At 34.0% G+C, this 19,656-nt stretch overlaps 1 protein-coding gene across 3 annotated transcripts in view; it reads left to right on the top strand.

Annotated features, from left to right (window-relative positions):
- Positions 1–1,593: 1,593 nt before the first annotated feature.
- Positions 1,594–19,656, top strand: part of LOC127853618 (integumentary mucin C.1-like) — a 29,962-nt gene continuing 11,899 nt past the window's right edge. The window contains exons 1-2 of one of the 3 annotated variants that reach the window (XM_052388286.1): positions 1,594–1,672; positions 1,938–2,069. In XM_052388286.1, the coding sequence (XP_052244246.1) occupies positions 2,054–2,069 (16 nt within the window). In that variant the 5' untranslated portion in view covers positions 1,594–1,672; positions 1,938–2,053. Of the gene's footprint in view, positions 1,673–1,937; positions 2,070–14,765; positions 14,975–19,656 lie in introns of those variants that run through there. The other 2 variants (XM_052388287.1, XM_052388285.1) reach the window with 2 other exon arrangements.

The raw sequence follows: 19,656 nt of genomic DNA, 5'->3' as shown, positions 1-19,656 counted from the left end.
TGATCGTTGCTGTCCAAGTGTGTGGTTTCGAACTCTTTAAACCGGTATTAATCTCCGGTACTTGTGCAATGACCGTTCCGAGGCGTGTTCCTGCCACCTTTATGTGCGTGTATATTTCATTTGTTTTGTGCCTTATTGTTTGGCAATATGTTCCTTGTCCTAAATAATAGACTGCAATGTATTAAAAGGGGTTCTCTACTGCAGTCGCAGCTGAAGTGTCATTAAATGTTTATTTTGTAATGAAGTTAAAATATTTCCGTACTTTCACGTTTTGGTAAATTGACAAAATCGAAAAAAAATGGTTTCAGATTCGCCAATTTTCGTTTTAGTTATGATATTTGTGAAGAAATTGTAATACTGAACATTTACCATGCTCTAAAAAAGCCATTATATGCATCTTTTGACGATTAAAAAACCTGAAAATTATAAAGCGTTGCGACGCGAAACGTTTGAATAATTTGTAGAATTCTGTTGTTGTCGCTATATTTTGTGAAACTACGAGGATTGCTTATATACAGTATAAAATACCTTCTTCATGGTAAGAGCACGGATGGTCGAGTGGTCTAAGTGATTTTACTCCAGGACTCCAGGGGTCAGTGGTTCGAGCCCTGTTGATAGTTACTTTTTTATTCTTGATTTTTACAATAGTTTTTTAGATCCAATGTTTACATTTATCAATATAAAGCATTTAATGACAATCTTCAATACATGCCAAAATCTGTGAGAAGGCCCCTTTAAAAGAAATATGGTGATTTTAAAACGAATTCCATTTTATACATGATGCAAAATACCTTACGAACACAGTAAACACTAGTGAACAGTAACTTAATTTGTATTTCGAATCACGATTTTATGAACACGTCAGTAAAATCATTACATTTCATTGCACGAAGCATGTCGTTATGCATTGATAAAATAATTTACTCGAGTTTCGAATTGTTGAAAGCGGAAGTGAAAAACACAACAAAACTCATTAGCGGAATTAAACTGCATGGAGAAGGTCGCAATAATGTACGCTATATAAATATGTTTGGTGATGTGTTCTGATATCCTTTATAGTGTTCCGTTACATTTGATTTAAAAGCAAACTGTACATGGTTGTGAATGGTCATTTTGTATGTGAAATAATAATAACATATTCAATTCGCTATGCTGCTTATAATACTCGGATTTTTTTTTTTAAAGGTAACTATTTTTTGTTCTTTTAAATTGTAAATTGTATAAACATTCATTATTGTTAAATAAACTGTGGATAATAATGTGTTGAAAAAAATATATTCAAAAGTGTCGACCTTTCTAAAAAGGAATATTTATTTTGACTAAGTATTTACACAGGTTTACACGTAAAATAAACATTGTTTTATTGTCATGTTTAAGTTTCGGATAATTTTGTTAAAATACTGTATAATATACTATTTCATCAGCAAATTGTCATTTTCTCGTACTAACACGGATTTGAATGAGAACATTTGAAATAAGATAAAATAAACATTTAAATCAACCATTTTTGGAATGTTTTATGAACTATTTAATTACGATTTTGCTTCCTAGCGCAATACTGATTCTGACACTTAAAGCCCTAAACTACTTACATTTTTAGAACATTAAACTTCAGTAAACGGTTCTATTGAACATCTCGTCGGAAAAAATACCAGAGTCCATACTGAAGTCGGTAAGTTAATGACGGTTAACTAACTTTTTATGGGTTCATTTCCGTTAATGCGATTGTTGTGTTTCGGTATTTGCCAACGTGTAATCGATATTTTATTATTAATGATTATGACAAAATGATAAGATTGTACATATCAGTTTAAAGCTGATTATGCACGCCGGGTATGTGGATACTTTGATAACAGATGGCACTTCGATAACGCAACGCGCGAGAGGATAGTTTTTCAGTTTTGTTTGCATTTATGTTCTGTTAATTTGGTTTTCAGACACAAAACATTGTTTGGTCGATTAATGGTATAGAACTTCGTATTGCGAAGAAAGAAATTCGTGGAAAAACGGTGGATTATATCAAACAAAGGACACAATTACATCGATACTCATCATGAATTCGATGATCAGTACGTATTTCAACAAAATAAAAATAATTGGAAATAAATCAAGAACGTGCCAACTATTCCAAATAAAAGATCAATATGTCCATTGATGTTACAACATATCACATTTTAGTTAAGTAGCGTATTTGAAGAAATTCAAATGTTTAAAGAGTCGGATGCCAAATTTGCATGGAAACTTCTTTTACCGATCATTTCAATGACACTTCTATTCCAGATTACTCGACACTTTTTACCATATATATCACACTATATTTGGTTAATCAGAAATGCAGAATTTGCTTTGGAATACTGTTTTAGTAAGCAATCAATAAATAAAAATGTATGTACTGACGTAAATTAATCAAAGCGCTGAAGGCACTGAAGATGTTCGCTATTGCATAATTTAACACGCAATTCATTTTTGAAAATAAATCGCAAGTTTGAAACGAACACACGCCATTTAACTTTATAAAGTGTGTGTCATAGCGCACGGGTCGAGTTTTGTGTGCACTTTTTATCATCCTTATTATTTCATAGAAATAACTAAGATAAAATAAAAACAACTTGCTTTTTGGAAGTTCTGAAAGCATAGAAAGTATGATGAAAATGGTAATGAGAACTTAATATAAAGAAAATTTGCAGTCACCATCATATTAAAGGAATATTTTTTCTAATATCAAATGACTATCTCACCAAGAATATAAATTCATAATGAAAGTTCCGTGTACAAAACTTTTGATTTTTGACACCATATACATATTCAAAATATACAATAATCTTCGTATCTTGTATATGGAGGAATAAAACTATATAAACATTGCTGTTTATGCTTTACTTGTTACCCGAGCAGTTCACACGGTGTCAACAACGCTAACATAAACATAGGTATAGAGCACTAATGCGCTTTTAGGCGTAGCTGTTTCAGTTTTCATCTTAGTGACTTTTACATCACGTCAACAGACACGCATGAATATTTTCGAATATTTAATAAGCTGATTCGAGATACAACCTCTGAATTTTTGCTACATCACTGCGTATGTGCTCAATTCAAAGGATGTAGCACTGTTCAGTGTAAGGAATTCCGGACTACTCTCTGTATGCTCAAACGACACAAATTGTGGCCCTGTTACAATTACGCGTTACAATCCATCTCGCAGAATTTCACTTTCGCCTCCAAGATGAGAAAACAATCATTAGCGAAATAGTATAGTGTCACGATAAGAGAAAATCGTTTAATTATCATACCACAATGTTTGCCGTACTTGGTCAGCACGTCTGGAAATCATTCCTTAATGTGTGAATAGGCTGCCATTATTAACAAGTTTGCTATTTTGAATTCAATTTTGTATCAAAAAGCATTGTTCTTAAATGTGGCATTTTAAATTCGCAATGAGATTTGCAATGACCCTCGTCATGCGAAATAGGGTCTTATTCCATATGCGCCCATCATATAAATAGCCCACTCAGCTATCCCTCCTTCTGGTAAGGAGAAACATAACATATTGAGTGATTTTAAATAGAACAGCATCGCCTATGGCCTGACTGCGCAAAAGCACATGTTGGGTTTAACAAACGCTTGCCGAAACGCATAAGACCCATTTTTGCATGACGGCGCTATTGACGTGTGATTTAAATGTGTCGAAAGAAAACGCAAACTGCGTTTAAATCAAATATAAACATACGATATATTTCGATAGTGAAGAAAGATACTCATAACAAGGCATATGAGAACACATGTGAAGTGCTATCCCGTAGTATATTTTTTATTTACTCACACTAATGTGTGGTTTGACAATGCTAACACAGATTACATGCGGTGAATATGCAGCTTACAAGTGATAAACACAACACAATAGTTTAACTTTTGTTTAATTGTATTTAATTATTTAGAAAAGTAAATTGCTAACTTTATTTCAAAGTCAGCGTATACGCCGACTACATTTTTAAAAGACATTTATTGTTATAAATTTATTTAATATAATATATTAAGTTGTTTCGGTTTTAGCGATTAAAAAGCATTTTCGAGGTTGCCTATAGTAAGCCTGTACTAATTGATGAACTCATATCCAACTGTCTATGTATTGAGAACTGTGAATATAAACAAGCTAAACCTTCTACTAACCTTCTACTATTGCGTTGCTAGCACCCGTAAATACAAAAGATCGCCGCTATCTGTTGAGAACCAAAGAACGTTTTCCAGAAATACCCGCTGTAGTAGCATGAACGAGGTTATGAAACAGGTCATTCGTATTATTATTATAAATTGTTTGTTATATTCGGGTTTAGCGATTATGAAACATTTTTTTTGTCTATCGTATCGCTGAAGTTATTGTTGAACTTATGTTCAACGTTTTATAAATTGAGAATATAAATAAGCGTCAACTTTTTCCCGAATCTCTCAATTTACGACCTGTACTACGTCATTGAGTTGTATGCGAGAGCGTAACCTATTGCGTTGTTATAACCCGTAAACTTTCCTTTGTTTATCGGCAGTCGCATCTATTAATAGCCTCATATCATGAATGCCAAAACACCCGCGAAAAAGAACCACGTGACCAAATAGGACGCAAAACGATAATACCATGCGACTACGACTTTTATTATGTAAGAACGCTCCGCAATTCCTTTGAAGCCGGAGCCTTGTGATTGCTATTACGTAAAGAATTGACCTCTAACTGAAGTAAGCAAAGGAAACGCAGCACCTAATTGACCCATTCCTTCTTTGTGCGAAGGCAGATTGAATTTTACTAATTTATGGTTTGCCTATTATAACACACATTATAATGCGGTAAATATGCGACTAACGAGTAAAAAAACACTATAATTAAACTTTTGTTATGAATTAAGTTATTTAGAAACCGAAATTCCAAACCTTATTTCAAAACAGCAAGACTACATTTTTTAGAGAATATTCTTGTTATATTTAAATGTTTTTTAACAGTTTCAGCGATAATGAACCATTTTTTATGTTGTCTATCGTATCCCTGTAATAATTGTTGAACTCGTGGTAAACGTATTATTAATTGAGACCTGTGAATATAAACAAGCGTAACCTTATACTAGTGCGTTATTCTCACCTGGACTCCCCTTTGTTTATCGCCAGCCTCAGAGTCATGAATGAGATGAGCGAAAATACTACGTCACGCAGACGCAGCAGAAAGAGGACTATTTTAATCATTCATAAACAATCTCCTCCGCGACACGTACAATACGATCATTGTTTTTTTTATTATTTTCTATAAAACACCATTCGAAACTATTGCATTTAACACGATATTAATATAATGTTTCCATTTGTGAATAAACATAATTGGAGAACTCAAACTTCTTGCATAAATTATACAACTCTTTCTTGCGCGTAGTAAGCGGGAATTGGGTTAATCATACCTAGGCCGTACCGACCTGAATTTTACACTAAGCACTTTAGACGGTTGCTAAAGCGACCATCTAAAAACGAATAACCGAAACATTTTCTTATCCCTTTCGAATATGATTATGATTTTGTGTAAATGTGAAAGATAAATGTGAAAATAATTCGATATATTTGATGAGAACAGTCTATATGACCATACATTTTCCAGTTTTTGAGTCATCCAACAGAACCAACTGCTAAAACTGCAACTTAGAGATACAGTTCAGCAGCGATGCAGGTCCAAAATTCTATTGGAACTTATTGGCCCAATGCCAGTAAATAATTATTTTTAGCAATAATGGTATCATCAGTGTTAACCGGTATATGCTTGATTAATTTATGCGCAGTTTTTATGCAAGTAGCGACAGTTTTGTATTTGCAGCCTATTCACCAAGTATAGTGTTACTTTACATAAGATTTTATGAAAAACAAATGTGTATTTGCCGCTTTAAGATCCCTTTGCCCCCGTTATCTGGAGACCTGCTATAAGTAAAATTAAACACAATCGTGTTGATCCACATGGTCCGTTGTATTTTCATCTCTCTGAATCTCAAGTTGCCACTAAAAACAAGTTCATTATGTAGACAATTATTTCCGGTTGTCACTTGAAATATATTGCTTCAGAAATAAGCGTTTGAATCTTTTTAAAAAATTGCACTTATAATATTAATTGTAAAAATCAATAGTAATAAGAGTTTTGAAACCAAACAACACCATTGGTGATATTTCACATGTGTTTGTTATTACGTTATGCATAGATTCCAAATATGTCGCGCTATACTATGCAGATTGATTCGTACTTCAAAATGTTTGGTAAGAATAGCCATAATATACATAAATGAATTTCAGGTAGAAGACAAAACTCGGTTATCAGAGTGCCCAATGTATTGAAAGCCTCTGTTGTCCGAAGTGTCCTATATCGGGGATCAAAGTATCCGCAAGTTCATGAAAACCACCCATTAAAATATGCTCTATCTTCGTTTTTATTTCATGGAATACTATCAAAATGTCAGTGATTACACAGTGATTACTCTACATGATGAAATAGCAAACAATTTCTTGCAATATTTCTAAGCAGATTTAGTTTGTTGAGATGTTTACTGTTCACCCAGTTTATGCTGTTTTCCGACCGAATTTTCTATTTTTGGGGCACTAATATACCATTTTACCGCGAATTGCTCTTCTCAATACAAAGGGATACACCATTTATCAACTCGACCATGTGCCTTGTCTCAAAAACTAATCTTTAGGACATAACTTAAATCAAAGCGCTGTAGGCGCTGAAGGCCTGGGGCTAGGTTTAGTGTGACGTAAAATGCATTCAGGATGTTTTGTCCTCATTTCTTCCTTTGTCCGAATTTATACTGATTGACCCTAGCGGTTGAGTGCAGAAGCTCAAAGACTGCAAGAAATGACAATAGTTGTGTATATACTACAGTGTACATAGACGGTGGAGGACAACACGATACTGGTTGTGGGTACGATAACCTTTTGTTCAACTCTACAGATCTGGCAGAGGTTTGTCTACATAGGCGGTGAAGATATATAACAACAACATGGCCGCAAAAAACTGTTATTGTTGGCGTAAAATAAATGCCTTTCAATAGCCTAAATTAGTTTTCTATTACATAATTAACAGATCAAGAAAACACTCATGCTTCCTTTGTAATGTGTATACAAAAGAACATCCACTTAAGCCCAAGTCTCACTTTTGCCGGTAGAGCCCCGGTCCATCCCGGTTTGCTAAAGCCGGTCGACCGGCGAGGACCGGGATGATTCGTAGACATTTTTTAACGCAGTCACACTATTTCCCGGTGCCGCCCCGGTTGAAGCCGGTCAATAGCCCGGCAGAGTCCCGGTCAACCCGGACTGGCTACGGTTTATCCCGGTCAATCCCCGGTTGTCGCCGGTAGTGCCCCGGTGAAAGCCGGCAGCGTCCCGGCATAGCCCCGGTTGTCGCCGGTAGTGCCCCGGTGAAAGCCGGCAGCGTCCCGGTGAAAGCCGGCAGCGTCCCGGCAGAGTCCCGGTATACCGTAACACCGCCGGCACTCACCGTGTATATACCGGCATCAGACCCTGGCAGAGCTACGGCAACGCCCCGGTTTCACCCCGGTCGTCGCCGATAATGCCCCGGCGGAGCCCCGGTGAATGCCGGTGGCATTACGGCAGAGCGCCGGTTTTCTTATGTACCGCAGCTATACCGGGACTCTAACGGCATTCATTAAAATGAAAGAAAAGAAAATTTTATGAAAAAGTTAACGCTTTCTGCGCAGATTGAGGGTGTTGACATGTTGATTTTCTCTTCTTTCTTCGCATATTTCTAAGTATTGTGGTCATTAAAGTTTAAATACAATTTACCGTACAATAATTTTTTTTTTTTTACATTTTCAGTTTTGAACCCCCCCCCCCCCCCCAAATTTTTTTTCTCTCCATTTTTTGTGAACCATCTATTTACAAAATTCACTCTCATTCATTCAAATGATGAACAAACAACACTTTTTTAGTATGTAGTAATAGATAAATGCATAATATATACATATATGATAGTTTATAACATGTGACAAAAGGAATAAAGAAAAAATTAACAAGTGATGTCATTATCCTTCGAAAACGAGAAAAATTGCAATCTCTAGTCACGAGTCTTTTTTTAAATAAATTGTCCACAAAAAAAACATGGCAAAAGGAAATTACAATCTTCGAACATAGAAATCATCTACAATGTATGCTTGAATGAAAAATAAAGAAAACAAGAGCTGTCAGAGGACAGCGCTCTCGACTATTCGAGTGCTTGACAGTATAACATAAGCCATCATGGGGAAATAATTCAAATTATTCAATAAGGTCTAGGTAATAGTTCAGGTATATTTTCAACAATCTATTGAACATTTGTAAAGACATAAAACCAACTAATAAGATTTTTTTTCAAGTTTGATAGCAATAGCTTGGGTGGGATGTTTGGACGGTCCTTCAAAAATAAAGTAAATAAATATTTGTTTTTTTTAACCATGTTTCAAAGAAAAAAAATTCTTTTTGGGTTGGGTAGGGGGGGGGGGGGGGATTGAGCGGGGGTATAATGTGGGGCGTGGTCATTTATTAGACAATCGTTAAAAAATAAAAAGGGAAACAAAAAATGGAGGGGGGGCGGGGGGTGCAGGGATTCTGGGTTGGGGCGTGGGGTATTGTTTTGTTTAGGTGGAGTCCATTGTGGTATTCAGGTAAGTGTTGTATTGTCAAATTATGAATAAAATCGTATCATACATAAAGAAGTTATGACAATTTAACTAAAATGTATTATTGTGACCTTGAGAGTCAAGGTTATTCAAAGGTCAAGGTCAAATTTAACTTGCCAGGTACAGCACCCTCATGGTAGCAAGAAAATATTTGAAGTTTGAAAGCAACAGCTTTGCTACTTTAGAAGTCAGGTGGATCTATTCAAAATTTAAGAAAATATTCAGTTACTAAGACAAAAAGGGCCATAATTCTTGCAAAATGCTTGATACAATTGTCTGCTCTTGTTTATAGATTGGGGTCATGTTGGTTCAAATGTTTGCAAAATATGAAAGCAATATGTCAAGGGAAATGAAAATATTTGAGGTGGTACGCAGACTTTTACATAGATTTATCAATAATATGCATATTCTAAATGGAAAAAGGGCCATAATTCTTACAAAATGCTTGATACAGTTGTCTGCTCTTGTTAATAGATTGGGGTCAAGTTGGTAAAGAAGTTTGCAAAATATGAAAGCAATAGGTCAAGGGACATTGAAAATATTTGAGGTGGTACGCAAACTTTAACATAGATTTATCAATAATATGCATATTCTAAATGAAAAAAGGGCCATAATTCTTACAAAATGATTGATACAGTTGTCTGCTCTTGTTTAAAGGTTTTGGTCATGTTGGTAAAGAAGTATGCAAAATATTAAAGCAATATGTCAAGGGACATAGGAAATATTTGGGGTGGTACGCAAACTTTAACATTAATAATATGCATATTCTAAGTGAAAAAAGGGCCATAATTCTTACAAAATGCTTGATACAGTTGTCTGCTCTTGTTTATAGGTTTGGGTCATGTTGGTTAAGAAGTATGCAACACATTTAAGCAATATGTCAAGGCACATAGGAAATATTTGGGGTGGTACGCAAACTTTAACATTTGCACGCTCACGCTCACGCCGACGCCGGAGTGAGTAAGATAGCTCCACTAAATATATTTCATATATAATAGTCGAGCTAAAATTGGGGGTCACCAGTGAAAACGAAAAGTTCCCGCTTTACAACCAAGGTTACCCCCCTTTTCCAGAAACGCCATACTGAATTTGAGATTTTTATATGTGAGCATAAAGATGAGCTAAATGTTCAAAAATTATTCTAAATAGATAAAAAAGAGGAAAAGCCTATAATAAACTCATAAACATATAAACATACATACATCTCATATATCATGTGTGAGATGGAACCTACTCAGTGCAGTAAGATTTGCTAACCTACATTGTAGTTTGAAATTGCACGTGAACTGCGTTCTTCTATAAATAAGACTTGAAAATGTTACAGGGAAATAAGAACATTAATAATTAAGTAACAAGGCACATTTAATCATTCAATCAAACACGTTTAAGGAAAATAGATTTATCAATTTATCAATGACTAGTGATACTAGTGATATTAAACATTAAACTAATTATGACAAACAAAACAAATGCATGAGTGTCATGGTAGTTCTTTGAAGTACTTCGGCAGGTTGGAATAAGTGTCTCCAAAAGACGCTTGGCATTGGTGACCCTGGGCTGACCGTCAGAGTTATTCATTATGAAAATGTTCTTGAGACCATCGCGTTCAACGATCATTTTAAGATGCATAAGGTTGAGTCCAGAGCCAGCTATAATATTTATGTTGTTGCAGCATTGAACACATGACTGTAAACAAGAACACTCAGTGACTGCAAGTTCCTAGCTTTTTTCTGGGTTGAATTTGAGTCCATAATCTGTCTGGTTTCATTTTCCTCCTGCACAGGTAATCAGCATACAATGTATCACTGAGAAGATAACACCATTGTTCCTTTGAAGTTGATATTTGACTAGAACATGTAGTTATATTCAGGCAGGTTCATAAGAACTTCAATAAGTTTCAGTCGAAGAAAATTATGCATAATTGCAAATTGTGTATGAATAATTTTAACCATTTTTATTTATTAAAATAACAATATTTGGTCTTTTCTTATTTATTTGGCTTCAATAAGCCTTCTCAAAGTTGTATCTATAAATTGACAACATTTTCTTCATGTTATTTAACAAAACAATCATATACAGATGTCAAATACACAAGCACTTGTATAGGAGTAGGAACTGACATTAGTGTTTAAAGAGAAGTGTGACATAATCCATTATGATATGCGTCATCGTTTTCATTTATTCAGACATACACGACATAGCATGTCATTACTAGTATTTAATATGATACACCCTTTTAAACTGGATTAATAAGTAAGTGTAAACACCACATATATACATTCTTCATCCAAATGTTAATACCAAATACATGTTTTATCCCTACTGGATATGAAACTGACTATTAACGTTATATTTTATTTATTACTTTAAACATTGGTTCTACATTAACAATCACATAAATAAGTCAAATACCTACTTCGTTTCTATCTTATAAGCCTGTCTGCTATAAAGGAGATAGTTGAAACTTGATGAATGGTCATTTCCGCATGTATTTCCTTTTTCTTTAAGTTCAATTGATCATTGGAACATACAGTGTTGACAAAAAGTAATTAACCGTTCCTGGACCACCAATGTTGTTGATCATTGCTGAAAAGATAATAAATATGCAGCATTTTAATTTGGATAACCATAATACATAATTTAGGTGATCACACACGTTGCAGTGATTGGCATATCATTTTCAGAATAGTAATTTTAGTATTAAGGACATAATATACTTTTTTGTTGTTTGTTTGAGGAAAACATCATTACTTGGTCATAAAATTCAAATATGCTGTCCTTGATTTCATGCATTTACAACACAACTTTTTCCTTACATGGCTTATTTTCTTTTTCAAAATGAAAGCAAATATGAGCCTGAATATGTGGTAAAAATCACTGACAGGGTGCACTTTTCCAACAAAATCAACTTTACTCCAATTATGAATAATGAAACTGTTATACTTGAAAAAATATTGCATAATCCATGTACCTTCCTGTTCCGAGCTTTGTGTTGATAGCAAAACAAGGCATTCCTTTCTTGAAAAGTTGAAGACTCTTCTTTACGTGATGGGTTTTGCCGAACGATAACCCGTTCACATGGCTACATTCATCACACAAGCATAAATCCACTTTATCCCCTTTTACTACTCACCAACAATATTAAATTTTGTAAATGACACGGGTTCTAAACCTTATTCTTGACAGTGTCAGTGGTCAAAATTTTCAAGCATTTGACATTCGTATTTCCAGGAATCGTGTTCTTCATTAATATCAACACTGTCACGCATTAGTTGACGTTTTTATTATTAACTCCAGTCACATTAATATGAACAATAATAACACTTTTATTAATCTTTCTCTTTCAATATATATCTTTTAAACGACCCAATCTGTCAGGTACAATGTCGGCCATATTTGTTGTAATTGTAGTTAGCTTGCGGATCCTACATTTAGTATTTCATAGCGTATTTCTAGAATATTCGTAGTTTTCCGCACATTCTCGGATAACGTTCGGAGTAACGGATATGTACGAAAGAATGCGATATTGCACGAAGTTCATTAGAGTGCTAATACCTTAAAAAAATGTATCAAAAAAATTCTTCTTACTGTCTCCGGAGACACTCGAATATTTTCGGCCTAGACCGTCAAGTGAGGAACTTATTCTCGCATGAATATGCAAACAATAATAAAAACTATGTCGTACCCAATGCTTAGCAATTTTGCTTCAATAATATTTTTTTAAACGTTTTATGACACTGTCATGTTATATAGTGATGTTCTGTATTTACAATGCGGGTTATTGAGATCTGCGAAGAACTTCTTTGCAGGGACCTATTTGTTTGTATAGGTCCCTCTTCTTTGATTGCGCATGAATTACCGCCAAGTGGTAAATCGGACTTTTGGGAATTCATTCATTCGTGGAGGTTTTGGCAGCCAGCCAATTCTGACTGTCTCATGAATTTGTATCATGACTATGGCCTTAGGGCTTCGCCCCAGGCCAAAAAACTGAGGAACTTACCTCTCGCGCGTGGCTTTTATTGTTCTCTGTTATCGAAGTGCCATCTGTTATCGAAGTATCCGCATTACCAGCGGATAATAAGTTTCCCATTTATCAACGTTATCATTTCTGAAATAAACACATAGATTAGGTTGGTTACTTTCAAGATATAAAGTTGTTGTTGTTGAAATGCTATATTATGTTCAATGAGATGCGTAGTTAAATGTAACTGACGGACGAACAAACAGAAAATAGACGTGACGGACGGATGGTAAAGCTATAGTCCCTTCGTTGAAATATATTTGAAACTAATGTTTGTATATCAATATAGAGCAAAATAAATCAATTATCATGAAGTTAATGAAAACAAGCAGTAAACGTGAAACATAACCTTATAAATGAATGAAGTACACATAGAATTTTTGAACAACAACACTTTCTTATTAAATAAAGTAATTCTGATATATTTCACATTGCCATAAGCAGCGTATACATCTGCCGTTTATGCACTAGTTGAAATTCTGAAGAAAAATTGTTTTAAAAATTGATTCGAAAAAAAATCACCACTTACCGGTTCCCACAAAGTCACGTGATCCTACACCCTGGTTATGGGGATTTTACTGGTATATATTGTATTGTTTTAGTACAATATATGTGTGCCTCTTTAGTATATTGAAAGACATGTCGTTTACATAATACAAATAACGGTGTGTAACGTTTTTTGTACGGGCAGTACATTATAGTTGGTAGCACATTATATAATGTATATTGAATGACAAGTCGTTAATAGAATACACATTACGGTATGTTGATTTATATTGACAGGTAGTACAATGTAGTGCAGAATGGGGTTTGCTGAATCAAGATTTTCAAATTTTCAAAGTTATTCATGTTAACTTGTAAACAGGATAATTTGCATGCATGCACACTTAAATGTTTAATTGATCGTTGTTGTCCAAGTGTGTGGTTTCGAGCTTTTGAAACCGGTTTTAATCTCCGGTACTTGTGCAATGACCTTTCCGAGTCGTGTTCTTGCCATCTGTATTGTTATGTGCCTCATTGTTCCTTGTCCTAAATAAAGGACTTCATTGTGTAAGAAGGCGTTTCTCTCCTGCAGTCGCAGCTGAAGTGGCATTAAATGTTTATTTTTTATGAAGTTAATATATTTCCGTACTAAAAAGAAATATGAAGATTTTAAAACGAATTCCATTTTATACATGATGCCAAATACCTAACGAACACAGTAAACAGTAATAAACAGTAACATAATTTCTCTGTCTCACTATTTTACGAACAGTAAAATCATTACATTTCATTGCACGAAGCCGGTCGCTATGCATTGATTAAACGCGGAAGTGTTAAAGGGGCCTTTTCACGTTTTGGTACATTGAAAAAATCAAAGAAATGTTTCAGATTCGCAAATTTTCGTTATAGGTATGATATTTGTGAGGAAACAGTAATACTGAACATTTACCATGCTCTAAAATATCAATTCTATGCATCTTTTGATGATTTAAAAACCTAAAAATTATAAAGCGTTGCAACGCGAAACGATTGAATAATTTGTAAAGTTCTGTTGTTGTCTTTATATTTTGTTGAACTACGAGGATTGGGCGATTTGCTTATATAAGGTGTAAAAAAAAACCTTCTTCATGGTAAGAGCACGGATGGTCGAGTGGTCTAGGTGATTTTAACTCCAGGACTCCAGGGGTCAGTTGTTCGAGCCCTGTTGTAGGTTACTTTTTTATTCTTGATTTTTTACTAGAGCTTTTTCGATCCAATGTTTACATTTATCAATATAAAGTATTTAATGACAATCTTCAATACATGCCAAAATATATGAAAAGGCAACTTTAAAAGAAATATGGAGATTTTTAAACGAATTCCATTTTTTATACAAGATGCCAAATACCTAACGAACACAGTAAACAGTAATGAACAGTTACATAATTTCTATTTCGAATCACTTTTTCACAAGCACGTCAGTAAAATCATTATATTTCATTGCATGAAGCTTGTCTTTATGCATTGATAAAATAATGTACTCGAGTTTCGAATTGTTGAAAGCGGAAGTGAAAAACACAACAAAACTCATAAGCAGAATTAAACTGCATGGAGAAAGTCGCGATAATGTACGCTATATAAATTTGTTTGTTGATGTGTTCTGATATATGTTATAGTTTTTCGTTACATTTGGATTTAAAACCAAAATTTACATGGTTGTGAATTGTCATTTTGTATGTTAAATAAAAATAGCATATTCAATTCGCTATGCTGCTTATAATACTCGGATTTTTCTTTTTGAAAGGTAACTATTTTTGTTCTTTTAAATTATTTGAGTATTAACATTCAATTTGTTTAATAAACTGTGGATAATAATTTGTTGACAAAATATATTCAAAAGTGTCGACCTTTCTTAAAAAAAAGTAATATTCATTTGGATTCCGTATTTACACATTTTTACACGTAAAATAAACATTTTTCATTGTCTTGTTTAAGTTTCGGATATTTTCGCTAAAAGTCTGTATAATACACTATTAAATCTTAATAATGGCATTTGCTCGTACTAACACGAATTTGAATGTGAACATTTGAAATTAAATTAAATAAATAGTTAAATCAACCATTATTGGAATGTTTTATGAAATATTTATCTACGATTTTGCTTCCTAGCGAAATGTTGTTTCTGACACTTTAAAGCCCGAAACAACTAATATTATTAGAGCATTAAACTTCAGTAAACGCTTCTATTGATCATCTCGTCAGAAAAAAAAACATACTTCACACTGAAATCGGTAAATTAATAACGGTTTAATAAAGTTTTATGGGATGGTTTATATGATTGTTGTGTTTCGGTTTCACCAACGTTTTATCGATATTTTATTTCTATTAATGAGTATGACAAAATGATAAGATGGTACAAATCAATTTAAAGCTGGTCATAATAGGTTTCCCATTTATCGACGTTATCATTTCTGAAATAAATACATAGATTAGGTTGGTTACTTTCAAGATACATACGAACATAACATATCATAACATATTTAAATATATCCTTAATGATTGATAATACATAAAATTGTTGTTGTTGTTGAAATTCTCTTTTATGTTCAATGAAGTGCGTAGTTTAAATGTACCTGACGGACGGACAGACAGAACAATAGACGCGACGGACGGATGGTAAAGCTATAGTCCCTTCATTTGAAATGCTATTTAATAGTAATGTTTGTACATCAATATAGCGCAAAATAAAACAATTATAATGAAGTTAATGAAAATAAGCAGTAAACGTATAGGAATAGTTAATCATAAAATTGTGAACGAAATATTATTCTAACATGATTCTCGCTGAATACCATATGAAGGATGAACAAATTACACGAACACGCAATTTAAAATAGTGTTATGATAATGGACGAATATTTACAAAATCATGTTATATCGTCGAACGAGATATATCGTTGAATTGATATACGGCCTTGACGTTAGGTTTTTTAGTGAAAGATGACAACACAAAAAATGTTAATGTTAAGGTATGTTATATATGGTGAGATGCTTGCGGTGAAGATAATTATTTTTCAAGATGACTGTTGCCTCGTTTAAAACGAAATAGTTTGCTAATGGCGACCTTATCAAATATAAAATGGTTGAGTATATCATATCACTTATGATTGCACCTTATGATTAGCAGGTACTTTGTTTCATCTTTATTATAAACAAGGTGGCCACTGTTTGACTATGGTCGTGTTTCTATTGTAAACTGAGGAGAGATTACTGAAGCATTTCGAATGGACAATTAATGAAATGGGACCCGTTTAATAGGAAGTGAATCATCGAGCGGGAGTATGATTACCGTATTACAATAAAAACGGTTCGATTGTTTACGGCTGCTTATTTTCACGAACATTAAACTCCTTCAAAACGAACTTAATTAATTGCTTGAACCAAATAGAGGTTTGTCTGAAATATAAATTGAGCCACTGTTTTAATCTTAACCCCGGGGGGGGGGGGGGGGGGGGGGGGGGGGGGGGGGGGCGTGCGTATACGGGAGCTAACCGCGTTTAAGTGAGAAAGTTGTTGCAAAACTGCAAAGATGGCGTCGTTTTAGTGTTTTTCGTGAAGGAGTAGCGGATATTTTCACCCGGTAAGCCAGTTGTTTCAATACCGTAAACGTCGTAATAAAAAAAGTTATTGAAGCCAAACCGTCGACAAATTTGTTGTTTCATTTCTTGACCTTCGAGACGTTGGATGTTCGAATATCATTTTCTCTCATAATAAACAGTATTTGTGCATGTTTACAGTAAAATATAACATAAATCACGATTATTTTATTATCTCGACGCGTTTTTATGTCTATTTATTCATTTAATGCCAAATTATAACGGGTTAACCCCCATTTTTGGAACTAAACTTCCTTTTAAGCACATTTTGGGACCTGACTTCCAAATGATAAACAGCTCTTTCCTATGTTAGAAGGATTTATGCGAAATAACTTTCGTGAATGAATTCCGCATTGGTGCGAATTTTTTGGTTAAAATTTTCACTTGAGAAACTCAAGAGTTATCTTTTTTCTATTAATTGTTCTATTATTAATTTTTATTATTATGTTTATCGCGTACTTTACAGTAACATTTAGTGTGCGTAATATAAGACATTCGACGGTATTATTAACACAGTGTAATTCTTACCTGTTTATTTTAACACATATGGACATACTTATGTTTGAATATGCATGAAACGGAATACTATGCCTACTAAACGGAATACTATGCTTACTATTTCCAGATATCAAGACGCCAGTTATATATGTTGAGGATGCACATATTAAAAAAGACGGCGTAACGAAGTGTGTACCGCTCTAGAAAGCGATAGGTACATGAAAACCCACCAATCAAACAAAAAAGATTACGTCGAAGTACCATGCCAAACAATCACATATACGTGCAATAAAAGTGTAATTAAAAACAGAAAAGGGTAAAGCCGGTTTGATACTAGTATAATATTGATGTAACCAAATACTGCCATTGTTGCTATTCGGAATACATGAAGCAATTTGGAATACCTGAAATCTGCTTAGTAGATGCATATCGGTGGATGTTTTTTTTAATGAAAACTTAAATATTAATTGTTTATTTAATACAATGACATTTGACGCGTTTTACCATAACGATACTGATACATGTATGTGACTTTGATGTGACACATTTTGGAAGACCTTCTTTTAAACCAGTTCTGAGTTGGTCACTATATTATAATCGCAAAAAGTGAATTTGTAGTGGATAGAAAGATTTGTGCAAATGGAATACACGGTATGATTTCAGTAGAAGTGATCAATATATACATGTATTTTTTTCTCTTTTATACCTATGTGAAAACATATTATTTATGACTGTTGTATTGAGGGAATAAAGTATTGGTTCACTTAGAAAGATTATTTCGTTTGTTCCTAACATTGCCTTCTAAACGTAAGTAATGTTAATATGTCAAATGCATAACGAATTAAATCCGACCCAAATCTTTTTTTTATCATGTATGTAAGTGCTGAATACAATTGAAAATTTATGCAGAGACTTCGTAGGAAGAAATGACGTAACACAGATACTGGTTTATTTTCATAACAAAGTGAGAATCTTGCATCATGACATATACGGAACAAAACGTGTAAGTAAGTAGCACTCATAGCAATTATATGTCAGACGTGTCTATGTAGACTTAATAAAAATAAAACAAAAACACTAAAAACATCAGCTGTATATGTTTTGTCTGGTTCGTGTTTTTTTATTTGCTGTTTAGTCCGGCTCTGTTGAAGGATTCTTTCTTGCATATTCTACATTTAAACCCATGTGGTCCATGGATGGGGCATGGTATCTTCATCCTCCCCTGATGTAAAATTCCTCATTACATATACTGCAACGAAAGATGCACTTATTTTCGCCCTTTAACCTGCATCATCTGAAAAGACAGTAAAAGAATGGTTAAAAAAAAAAGTTCATATCAGAATAAGGTCGACACGTCATAAAATACATTAAATTAATTATAATATTGCTGAAAGGGCTGAAAAACGTTCTATTATCTCGAACATCAGCCACCACACAACCCATCTTGTTGAAAATAGGTGAATTGATTCAATTGGTCGGCAGGTTTTTCGTACAGCATTATTATTATTCTACAGTAAGTATCGTGATTAAGAAAACACTTATATTGCACCACATAACATGCTATAAAACTATAATATTGAAGTACACATATAAACTTTATTATAGATGGGTCGGTATATCATGTCAAGCTCTTTTACATATGAAAGAGCTGTTTGTCATTTGGAAGTCAGGTCCCAAAATGTGCTTAAAAAGAAGTCAGTTCCAAATAAGGGGGTTAAACCAATAATGTTTGCCAATAAATTAATCATCAGTGATAAAACGGCGTCGGTAGAATGAAATAATCATGATTTTATTTATATTTTACTGTTCACGTGTGTCAATACTGTGTATTATAAGAGAAAATGATATTTGTACATCCAATTTATCGAACGTCCCGTAAGTGGACAACAGATTTGTGGACGGTTTTCCTTCAGTAACTTTTTTATCCCGACGTCTACGACCTTGAAACAAAAACCGAGGGAAGCACAAACACCGGAGAGCCGAAACGGCGTATTCATTTAAAATAATTATAGATACAAAGGGGCTTATCGGGTGAAAATATCCTCCCTTCCTTTAAGAAAATCCAACAAACGACGACATCTTTCAAGTTTTGCAACAACTTTCTCACTTAAACGCGGTAAGCTCCCGTATACGCATGCCCCCCTGATTTATGCCTAATCGACTCTCCCATCCTTCTAAAGTGGATCGATTTATTTCCCAAATTAGGGATGTCTAGTATATTTATTTCTATATTTAGAATATTTCATACAGAAATTCCTTTAAGCAAACAGCGCAGACCCTGATGAGACGCCGCATCATGCGGCGTCTCATCTGGGTCTACGCTGTTTGCCAA

The sequence above is a fragment of the Dreissena polymorpha genome, chromosome 12 (assembly GCF_020536995.1).
Source record: "Dreissena polymorpha isolate Duluth1 chromosome 12, UMN_Dpol_1.0, whole genome shotgun sequence".
NCBI lineage: Eukaryota > Metazoa > Mollusca > Bivalvia > Myida > Dreissenidae > Dreissena > Dreissena polymorpha.
This window is presented reverse-complemented; position numbering and strand designations above follow the sequence as displayed.